The sequence below is a fragment of the Porites lutea genome, chromosome 3, assembly GCF_958299795.1.
Source record: "Porites lutea chromosome 3, jaPorLute2.1, whole genome shotgun sequence".
Taxonomy (NCBI): domain Eukaryota; kingdom Metazoa; phylum Cnidaria; class Anthozoa; order Scleractinia; family Poritidae; genus Porites; species Porites lutea.
Window position 1 is genome coordinate 32,669,906 of NC_133203.1, and position 11,944 is coordinate 32,681,849.

At 37.5% G+C, this 11,944-nt stretch overlaps 1 protein-coding gene across 1 annotated transcript; it reads left to right on the forward strand.

Moving 5' to 3' along the window:
• The first annotated feature begins 2,621 nt into the window (after window positions 1-2,621).
• LOC140932176 (uncharacterized) lies at window positions 2,622-11,740 on the forward strand. The gene is made up of 3 exons (XM_073381819.1): window positions 2,622-2,847; window positions 2,909-3,534; window positions 11,501-11,740. Exons 1-3 carry the CDS (start codon window positions 2,622-2,624, stop codon window positions 11,738-11,740), a joined length of 1,092 nt encoding a protein of 363 aa, XP_073237920.1.
• Window positions 11,741-11,944: the final 204 nt, after the last annotated feature.

Sequence of the window (11,944 nt, forward strand, 5' to 3'; positions counted from 1 at the left end):
AAAAACATATGAAAATACATGAAACTAAAATACCTGGACCCGCTACGAAAGAAGACAAGTATTGTTAAAGAAGACAAGTATTGTTTCTTCATGATCGCGAAGCCACTCGCAGATAGATAACTGCAGTATGGTGTCCGACAACTGCCATTCGTCCAAACGACATAAATGTGTTAATTTTTTAATTAAAAATGAATAAATCACAAGTAACTTTAAGGTGGCTCGATACAGTTTTTTAGGGCCCATACCTCCCAAGTTTGAGCATAAACTAAGTCGCCATAAACAAAGTTTTGGAAAAATTTCCACCACAGTTGTATTAGATGAAGATGAAAATCTGTTATGATCAGGGTTGCAACGGCATCAGAGTTGTCATAACAACGAAATGACGCTATTACCTATTTTACCTGCCGCAGTATATCTCGGCACTGGGAACTGTTCTTCGAAAATCATTTACGGGAGCTTTTTCCTCCAATAGCAGCCTCGATGTTCCTGAAGTTTAAGCGAAATCTGTAAGACCATTATCGAGATATTTTGGGATAAAGATTTTGTGGTTAGAAATACTGTAAAAAATGGATAATCTTGGTGTTCGGCTGTTATCTGTAGAAAACGAAGCGCTTTTGACATGCAATTTCACCTCATAGTAGTTTTAATCTTTTTGAAAACGTCTGTGAAAGATCAAAGAGATAGCTGCAGCTGTTTGCTAGAAAGAAGGATTTGATTAGTATGTATCGAGGCGCTCTTATTTGCGGTTTTTTGAACATTTTGGTCTACTTTAACAAATTAGCGAATAATTTCTAAACCTCTCGATAGATTTTTTAAAAAATTTAAGATTCTTGAGATTAACCTTCGTTTTATATGACCTTTTAGTTTCAAGATTATTGATATATTGTAAGGCAGTAAAATAAGGGCTACAATTCGCTAATATTTTGGCAGAAATTTTGTGTTTACAAGTGTGGGCCTTTCATTATTCAGGGTATTGTGTACAAGTTTCATATTTTCGTGCACAACAAAAGCTAGCATTTTTGCATATTTCAAATGCATTGTTAGTTACTGCTGTTCACGTGAAAATGAAACTTGGAGACAATGCCTTGAATAATTAGAGGCTTTCACTTGTAATGACGAAACTTCCGATAAAAAAGTAACAAATCGTTTTGTTCTCATTATCGTCGAGTTTTTTAGCTGTCCTGCTGTGTAAAATCCTTGAATCCAGATGAGTTTTTAAAAGTGTTCATCGCCATAATGTTTTGATCTTTCATTCATCCAGTCCGTTCGCGCGTTGACAGTTTTCATAGACGTGTGACATGTGAAAAGCGGAAGTCCCTTTTCTTTTCCGGTTTGTTCTGACAAGATAAAGTAGGGGAGATTCATCGAGATTTTGTGGGCGTTTTAATAAAACAATTAATCCACTCGTGATTGTTGGATATGAGATGATTATAGAGTGTTTTTACATGACGTCACGGCGGCAATATTGGTGTCCCAAAACAATGAAACGGCGGCCATGTTGGTGTCCCAAACCAGTCCTGTGGGAGTTGAACTCTTTTCTTATGCAAACGCTTTCTTTTGTTCCAATACATTTGCATAGATGATGGCCACGTGGGTGAAAACACTCTATATCCAACTCGGTGCTACGTGCCTTGTTGGCTACTACCATCTCATATCCAACGCGCACTCGTGGAATAATTGTTAATTAGATGCAAATTCATTTCTACAGCTTGTAAAATCCTATTAACATGGTTATCTATTTGCACTTTTTTTGGGTGAATGAAGGGAAGCATTCAGCAAGTTTTGATCATTGGAGGGGACGAAGAAGACCTGAGGAAAATATTTCATTTCTCTGATTTAAAGGTATAGTTAAAACCCTTATTATAAAATAACTAAAATAGTACGCGCGCGCTGATTGGCCGAGAGGAGCGTTTGCATGAGCGTATGTAAACATGGTTGTGGCGTCAAGATGTTTTGCTTTTCGCGCGCTAATCACACAAGCACAAATTTGAAAAAGGTTTCGAGTTCAAAACTCAACAAGTTTACTTTATTTGCCCATTCCTTCGGCGGCTGAAACTTGGAAAATCGTTACAAAGAAGGTGTGTCAATTTTTTTTTTCGCTTAAGCTGACATTTTAAGCGAGAAAAGTCCGTATTTTGGAAGCATCTTTTTGCAAAACAAGAACTGATTACGCGTGCAAGACTTCATGGACAAGACTTTGCGACAGGTAAGAATTTCTGTTTTAATCAGTGCCATACAAAGAGTTTTGCGTTTTTGCTCGGAAAGTTATTTTATAAAAGCAATAGAAAACTTTTTTCCTGTGTTTGCATAGCCTGATATAAACACTCGAGGCGTTGGGAGAATTCTCGACGGCTATTCAAACCCTCGACTTCGTCTGGGGTTTGCTTAACAACAACAATGTATTTATTTAAAGAAAAAAAAATAGAGTCTTGAATTCTCCCAACCCCTCTCGTGTTTATATCAGGCTATGCAAACACGGAAAACGTTTTCCATTGCCTAACTATTTTCGTACTAAGTACGGAGAAATCGGTAAGCCTTTTTTCCCCGATCAATTTCAAGTTTACTCGATAAATTGATAAAAGAAGCCCTCTTTCCTAACAGATCACAGAAAGAGCAAAGAGATGTTTTCTTCGACTGTTACTGCCTTCCTTGTCATCTATACACTGGAGGCATTCATTATCATTGTTGGAAACACGTTCACCATATTTGTCTTCTGGACCCAACGATCTCAATTGAAGCGAACATATTCCATTCTTATTAACCTGGCAGTTTCTGATCTGCTTGTGGGGATTGCCGAACCAATTGTGCTGGGCACAGCGAAGATTGCTAAGATGACGGCCATTCCAGGTAAAGAAAACAGTTTTACAAATCCATCATCTGGAACGTGTTTATTCCGTTTTATGGCCAGTTCATCACCGTGCGACCAAAACTCGGTCTTACATTTTCGTCGTAACCGTTGTCTGGGGTCTTGGATTCTGCTTCTTTGGGCTGTCTGTATTATCCTTATATCATACAAAGATAGATAGGAAATATGTTATTCTAACCATTCATGCGTGCCTTTTCATAGCGCTATTAGCGATTTGTGGAAGTTACCTTCAAATACGTAGGAAATGGCGCTCAAACGTCGTTGCTGGTGAAGAGATCCACGCTCGCCAGACAGCTGAACGCAACTTACGACTGTCAAGAACAGTTCTCGTAGTTATCGCTGTGTCACTGGTGTTATGGTTGCCAGCCACTATTGTGTACACTGCCAGACCCTTTTGCCGTCCACCATGTGTTAGACCGATTGTAATGGCGGTTGTAAATGTTTTTCATCTGGCAAATTCTATGGTCAATCCTGTCGTCTACAGCTTTAGAATGGCAATATTCAAGGATGCTTTGAAGAAATTGTCGAGGAGATGCAGACTACATTCTGTTTGCATCGAATCCGTTCAGGTTACTGACAGAGGCTTGGGTGGTTCTTTCCCTCCAAAAACTCAACGTACAAGACTTGATGTACCTGAACTGGAACCCAAGGATGACATCTCAACACATGTTTATCAGAAATAAGACCATCAAACAATATTCAGTGACTATTAGCAAACAGAGGGGGGAATTAAGCACGCGTAAACTACGCAGATTACAAATGAGAGCATGGTTTTCACAGCAATTACACAGTTTTGCAAAACTGAGAGTGTAGGCTGTTAGTATTTCATTATTGGTATCAGGCCTCCCTTACAAATACAATTTTACAAATCTTTTTGTTTTTGGTAAGAATTTTGCACTTGCTAATCAAGAACACTATTCCCTTACTAATTTAGAGAATTCCAAAATTAAAATAGTGTACTTCTCTTAATCATATCAATATTTTCGTAAATAAAATATCAGAACGGCTTGGAAACTAAAATTTGATAGCATTTTGTTTTGAATAAGGGTATGGGCATGATTTTCAGTTGAACATGCCTACCGAGCGTAAAAATCGCATCCAGCCTGAGGATTAATGAGAGAGGGAAAATTTTATATATTTAGGCATGACAAAATTCAAGGGAACATTGGTACTTAGAAATAACATCTCATAGGGATGGAAAAAATGGGTTCATGCCCTCGCAGCCCAAAATTGACCCAGCTAAACTTAGGTCCCAGATCTCTCGCCGGGTTAATAATTCATTCCCAGTTTTAGCTCCTCTGGTTTGGCATGCCGGGCATGCCGATGGTGAAGCCAGTTGGTTTGGCATGCCCGGCATGCCAGGCAAGAAATTGGCATGCCCAGCGAGACTGATTTTGATGTTCGCTTCAGCATCATATCCTGAGAATCACATATAATCGCCAAATATATCTTAGGGAGCTTGAAGTTACAGGTTTCATGCCTGGCAATAAATGCAGATTATAACAAAAAAAGTCATGTTTGTCACAATGTGTGTCACGGGATCGACTGGCAAAACTGAAGACAGAACCCTGGATTTATAAATAAAAAGCACAACAAAACAACATTATTCATACATAAAATAGAATACTTAACTTGCAATCAAAGATTAATCCTTTTATTTCAAACCGATACTGACATTTCTGGGTCCACATTTAAATTTGATCGCGGAAAAGCGTCTTAAACAATAAGATAACAAATCTTCTCAGTATAAACTTATCCATGCTTAAGTTTTATCGTGTCGGAATGTTTCCCGGTCAACAGCATTAAAAGACTGGTGAAAATGAAGCTTACCAGGTCGTTCAAGTCAGTACGAGAGTACGACGTTAACTCTGCAAAGACGTTCTGATTTGGTGAATTTGGACTGCCTTCTCAGAGAGATTTTGCTTAGTTTTTCAGTGCGCTCCTTGTCGGCTATGCGAATCTCGCTAACTGTTTTACTCCTTGCTGACGATAGTCCTTTGAGCAACGTCATCTGCGTCATCCGAAGATACCCCGAGCACGCACGAAATCGGCCGAATTTCCGCAGAAGTGTTTTCGCGGATGACGAGGAATCTAGTTTGTTGTAGCGTGGCAGTTGTGGCGTCATGATGTCGTCATGTCTCTTCGCACTTGTTTGTCTTTTTTTTCTGCGGTGCATGGTTGAGATGTTGGTGAATGCTGGACAAGAAATGGATTCTGCGAGAGACTGTAAGTACAAATTTAGTATTAATTTGGTAAAGAAAAAAGCCTGAATATCGAACAAGTCCCGTGAATTATCCTTTTGGCATTCAGTCTATCTTGCTGTTGAGCATGCCTAAGAACTCCGGCATAAGTGGTTGTCAACTTGTTCACTTCGGATTGTTTCTGTTTGTATGTCTTGTAATCTTCTTCTGCTGCTAAGAAGACTAGAGAAAACTTCAAAAATAAGAAACCAAAGCTAAAAAAATTCAGTTCTAATTTATAGCTCGAGTATAATTATTTTTGGCGCCTACGGTCATATTTTTCCACTGTACTGGTAAAGTTACTTATTTTTGCTGCATAGTTTGACTGTTGTTTGAAAGACAATCAAACGGATATTACAATCACTTTTGGAGACAAAATAAAATATCCGTAAATCAAATGCCAAAATCAGATTTGGATTTCGCTTTAAAAAAATGAACATGCTGCGCGTGTCAATGCAAAGTTGTAAACAACTCAATATAGCAGTCTGTGAATGTGCGTTTAGGTCCACAAAACTAATTTTTCTTTTGGACATCTCATCCAAGCAAAGACTTAAGGCTTACATTGCTTGTCTACGAGTGTACTACAAAATGCTTTGCTACAGTAAGCCTCTGAGAGGCGATTCTGGTAAATTTATAGGACGCTAAAATGCAAATAATTCTAAGCTTAAACAACCTGGCTGGGTCCGACTTTTGAATTACAAAATGTTCAGGTTTGCCGGCTCTACTTTAAATGAACATGGTTTTTGAAATGATTTTGTAATATTTTAACCCGAAAATTATGATTGGGTTATAAAGCTTTTAAAACGGACGAAAACTAAGCTAATAAACATGTTCATATGTAAAAAACTAAGATTTAGTCGCTTTTTCAACTTTGCTTTGTGGGCCGAAAAATTTACCTTTACGCAAAAACAAAAGCAAATAATGAGGCTTTTATTGGACATATTTTCTGAGAATTTTATCTGATCAATTTAATGTCACTAGCATTGTTTTCGTATAGGAATTTTCCTAATTAAATGAGCTTTTAATTTAATAATTTTGATACTCTATAAACTTCTCATTTGATAGCCTCACTTTTTTATACACCGATTGAGAAACAAATTCGCTCTCGTTAAATCCTATTTTATGACCTATTTATTAGAACTCTAGGTAACATACGAAATGCTGTAACCGGACAGGCTTTAACCTTTGGTCCTAATTTATCTTTTCTTCGCAACCCCTAATCAGTGGACGGGCCGTGAAAGAATATCGCCACAAAAAGATGCGAAAAAGTTTTCGCTGAGTTTCCTTTACATATTCCGGCTTTATATAGGTCTACACCCCAATTGCCTGCTTAAAAATGAAACTGTTGTTCAATTAAGTGTCAGTCAAACTCGGTATAATCTTGACTTGCAAATCCAAATGCAAAGGTTTATTTCGCAGTAGAAAAGCGTGTAAACATCATCGAACAGCGCAATGTAAATTGGCTAATGTGAAACCACGTTTCTTTCACTTTATTTACCATATATTTATCTCAATTGCACACTCTTGTGAAATTACCCTCAGACAATTAGTTGCGACCTTTAACAGACTCAACAAGCCAGTATGAAAATATGTTAAGAGAAGCTGAGCTCTACATGTTCTATTTCTTTTCTTCATATTTCCCTTGCATGTGTTAAGATTCCATTTCTTTTTTGTTACAGGTAACTTCCAGACATGACGAGGAGATAATTACTTTTCTAGAGAGCAATCCTTTGATACCGTCAGTTATTACTGACTTACTTTGAGTTAAAAACGAAGAACACAGACACTGGTAATGACAAAAAAACATTAATCACTGGCAAGCCTACAAAACAAGAAAGAGGAACTCAGACTCCTTATCAAAATGTGAAACAAGATAAAAGGAGCTTTTCTACTCTAACGTAGGGAAAATTGCGTTCGAGAGATTTGTAATTGCAACGTTATATTCAAGCACATTGCATTGTCAAACATCATAATTTGCTGAATAATGAACAGTGATTTCGGGGCTTAGCTCAGTTTGTAATGAACTTTGAAAGATATTCTATAACCTTGTATTTTTAAAAGCTTTCATGGAACATAGATGCATTTTATTATACAATGAAAATAGTCTCTGTCTCTCTTTTTACTGATTTCAGTCAATTCCATTTTATTCGCAATGTGAAATGGGAATCCTATTAAAGACTCATTAAAAGGGGTGAGGAGTTTTTACAATCCCCCAACCGGTCATGTCCACGATGACGCTGTTTTATTACTTCGGCAGAATCCCTCAGGGTTTTACTTTCTTGTGAAAATTAGAGCTTTTGTTATTTAAACTTCGCTGGGACAACCAAATCTATGAAAATGAAAAGTAGCAATGACGTCATCGTGTAACCGTACATCAAAAGATAAGCACTGTGATCTGTTTATTTTTTTTTTTTTTAGCAAGGCTTAAAATATCTGTAGATTCAAGGAATTATAACCTGTGCGTTGAAACATACCAGAGACCGATTTTGGCATGCCCGGCATGACCCAGATTATGCATGGCACGCCCGGCATTCCAGAAAATTTAGCATGCTGGGCATGTCAGAAAATTTGGCATGCCCGGCATGCCGGGGATTTTGCTGGGTATGAATTACCTATTACTAGAACCTAGGCTTCTCGCGGCCTGGGTGAGAAGGTCACAGAACCTCAAATCATGCTTACAGGGCATGCGAAATTCTGTTGCATGCCAATTTCAATGCAAAACCACTCTGGGGCCACCCCATCTATTACCAGTGAGCAAATCATTGACGATAGGCATGGGAAAAATCCTTGCATGCTAACCAACATTGAAAACGTAGCAGAAATGTCCTCAATTGCTGAGTCATGCCCTAGGGGAGGCTTTAAAATACAGAATTTCCTGACATGGATGAGGGAATTTTCCGTAAACAGCATGTGATCATGCCGGCTAGGACGTATTGCCTCCGTATTGCCCCTTTTTACAGCTAGCTAGGCTCATTTTTAGGTTTCATGGCCTGAAATGACGAAAAATTCATGCCCTAAATGTAAAAAGTCCAAAAACGTCCTCGAAATTTTAGTTTCCAAGCCGTTTCAGACTTAAGCTATCATTATTGGCACATTTCAGATTGAGATTCAGAATTTTTATTTATCACACTATTTTAATAGTTTACTACAAAAGTAATCACAAAAGTAAAATAAAACAACATTAAATTAAAGTAATCACAAAAGTAAAATAAAACAACATTAAATTACATAAAAAATCAAAGGTGGAATGTGCGCAGTGACAAAAGGAGCTTTGGCTTTCGAGTTGGTCACTACCACGAGTAACTAACTGGCGTAGACATTTAAATAGCGTATAACAGAGACAGAAAAGTCAAAAGTGCATAAAGTTATACTTACAATTCCAGTGAAATAAAATTACTCATTGGCTATTTAAAAGGTACAGTTTGTATTGCTTGTAAGCTGTTATACATGAGTTTTTCTCTCTCTTTTTTTAATTTAGAGAGAATTTTTTCCCAGATTTTTGGCCCAGCAAAAGCGTAAGTTACAGCTCCATAATTCTTGTTTATCCTTGGCCCATGAAAATTAAGGATGGATACGCATCTGGTGATGTAACTATGAACCTCAGAGGCTAGGGTAAAGGATCCTTTGAATATCGTGGGGACGTTTGTTGCATTGTTAGTAATTTTATGTGTGAAAAGGGCTACTTTGAATTTGTAAATGTTTTCAAGTGTAAGAATTTCTAAAACATTGAAGTAATGGCATAGGATTGTCCCTGCTATAAGCAAAGAACAAGCTACGAACAGATTTTTTTCTGTTTAGTTTTAATCTTACGTAAGCTGGTCTTACAAGTATATCTTAATTTATTATTGATGCCTACATTTTTCATTAGATTTTTTGTTTTTGTGTTGAATCTATGCTCCCGGTGTAAATTTTGCTCAATATATGCACCGAGATATTTTTGTTTGAATTTTATGTTCAATATTATGTGTCTGTATACTTCCATTCAATCTTGAAGATGAGATTACCATATAGTTTGCCTTAGTAAGATTTATTGGTAGCTTGTTTGTGATGCTATACTTGAAAACTAATTTCAATTCCTCATTCATGACTGTTTCAAGACGTTGTAACTTATCACTTGAATGTGTAAAGCACATTTGTGTCATCAGCAAAAATTCGAAATGATAGTTTCTTCGAGCAGTTAGCCAAGATTAAAAACTTGTCTTTTAAAATATATTTTTTTCCTATACATATATCACGATTGCACTCGGTACCAAAGCCGGAAAGCAGTGTAAATAGCGAGGCATTGTGTATATAAAACCTTGCATCGAAAAAGCAAATAGTAATTTGACTATTTATCCAGTTGTTAAGGTCGCAGCCCTTTCCTATCATATTTTCATCGTATACTGTTGCCCTGATCAGCATTTACTTTATGACTGTGGACAAAATTCGACGCTATGTTTGCAGTTGTACTAATCTATTTACCTCACTGAGGTAATGCTTATCATCGTCCATCAAATTACACAAAAAAGCAGTTTAAAATTGTGTGCAAGTTATCAAAACTGTTCAAAGTTCGTTAATAACAATAAAAAAACATGTATTGATACGATTTAATTTAGCTCCTCAAATATATGTCAGCTTTTCATGAAAGCTCAGAGAGAGACGTCAAAAAGTGTACAACCAACCGATGCCATTAAATAGGCTGGATTTTTAAAAGCGTTATTGAGCTTAAAGGGACAGTGTCCCGATTGTGCGCACGCGCGAGCGTCATCTGTTTTTTTCTTCAAAAGACAATAGAACTGTCATATTGACTCGACAAGATTTCCTTCCAGACCGCACCGCCGACGGAGATTTGTTGTTCACATTCTCAAGTAATATTTTAGACTTTCGAAGAAGTTTTTTTTGTGTTATTTAAAATTTGGCTCGCGGAACGAAGACTTATCGCGATTTTGTCGCTAAGCAGGGCTGCCTCGCGACTCAAAATCTCGTTCCGCTCGCTTTAAAAACAGCTTTTCTAATGTGAAACTCGTGTCAGAGGTCAATTGTTCTACGTCCAGTAATATTTGCCTGTTTTGCTCGCATGCTAGACTCAAAAGTTTGCAAAATAAAATGCAATCTCACTTGCAAAAACATTCTGCTTCACGAAGCTTAATTCCACAAGATCTCCTCAGCCACTTCCAGGCTTTCTTACAGTCTCTATTGCTGCTGTTTTATTTCTGCGTATTCCTTTCACAGTTATCTGAGCTTGTATGGAAGCTGGCAGAAGAAATAAAAAGCCGTCAATCAGCATCAAAGGGCTTCCTGTCTTTTGGTCCTCCAGCCAACGGCAATAAAATAACTCCAAAAAATCCCTATTTCGCCATAATCGAAACTCAACGGGAACGATGTCCCCCATGCCTTATTTCCGAAGCAACAAATATAAGCTTTGCGTAAACGGCAAACGTCAGATTTAAGTTTAGAATTTCTCAAAATAGAAAATGCGCAGATAACAACAGCTCAAAACAATTCGAGTGGATAAATATTGCGTGAAACTACTAATTTATGCTCAGAAATAATTACCAGTAAACGGCAAGTAAAGGGGAAACTTGGTCACGTGGTACAAATTCACGTTTGCCGTTTGACGTAAACGCGATGCTTAACAGGCTCCCTAACTAAGTGCGCCACCGTTGCTATGTTTCTTCTTCTCCTTTACTTCCAGTCTCTCTTTCTATTTCATGTTTCCCTTTTTTGTTGTAAAGCATTTTTTAGCCGGTTTATGATAATTTGAATCTTTTCTAATAAGGTTTCTGTTTAATATTTTCAAGAACTCATTTTGATCAGCTATTAAGACCATGATCCTTTACGTCATCCTCATTTATTTCAACCAGCATTTTTGCACTAGAGAGGCTTAGGTCACTCTCTAGTTTCCGTAACGTAGCTCTTACAGCGCCTTCAATCGGAACGTTTGTAAATGAATATTCTACATGGAAAGATACCATCAATGTCGACAATGCTTTGGATCGAAACCCACCAACCATGAGCGAGGATTGCGATACACCAATCACTAGCAACCACGGTGGTACAAATAGTTCGACTCAGTAAATCGACACTATCGCATCGCCTTATGAATACCTGCAGTGCGGTCGAAACGTTGCGATCAATATCAAAGTGACAATCGTGAGACAAGCGATAAAACTAAACCCTTTATTACTATTGCCCTTCTCATATTAGAACAAATAGCCTGGTTTCCGAAAGAAAAAAGTTTGTTGTCTTTGTAAGCCTTTCTGACATTTCGATCTTTTGCTCAAAATTATTCAGAGCTTCTTAAACGCTTTTTATCGAAATTGTTTCATCGCTTGTATTTTGGATGCCTGCGTTTCTTGTCTACTCAACGAAAGACTTGTGCCAGTGAAGCATTCCTAATAGCTTTGTGCCGTAGGTGTATGCATTACGTCTAACAAATCCCATGATGAATCCTCTCGTTTACAGTTTCAGAATGCGAATTTTCAGAGACGTTTTGAAGGCATTATGCAGAAAAAGACGACAGAACATGGAAACAAGGGCTGTTCAGCAAAACAGACTGGGAAATGGTTTGGAAGGTTCTTTTACTCCCAACAAGCATGAGAACGGTTCACCAACTATTCAATCGACTTGTGGCCATAATTATGAAATAAAGTAAAGGCAAAGATATTCAGGCAGACAATGTATACGCCATATATATCGTTCAAAGGCTTAATATTTACCATCGTTAAGTGTCTTTATGAATACTTTGGGTGTTTTCTGACGTGCTGTTATCATATTTGACATATCAGCCCAAGCGTTTTGCATGTTGTGTTGTCTTAGATCGAAGTCATACATTTCGCAAATTACTGGTTAAACTTTC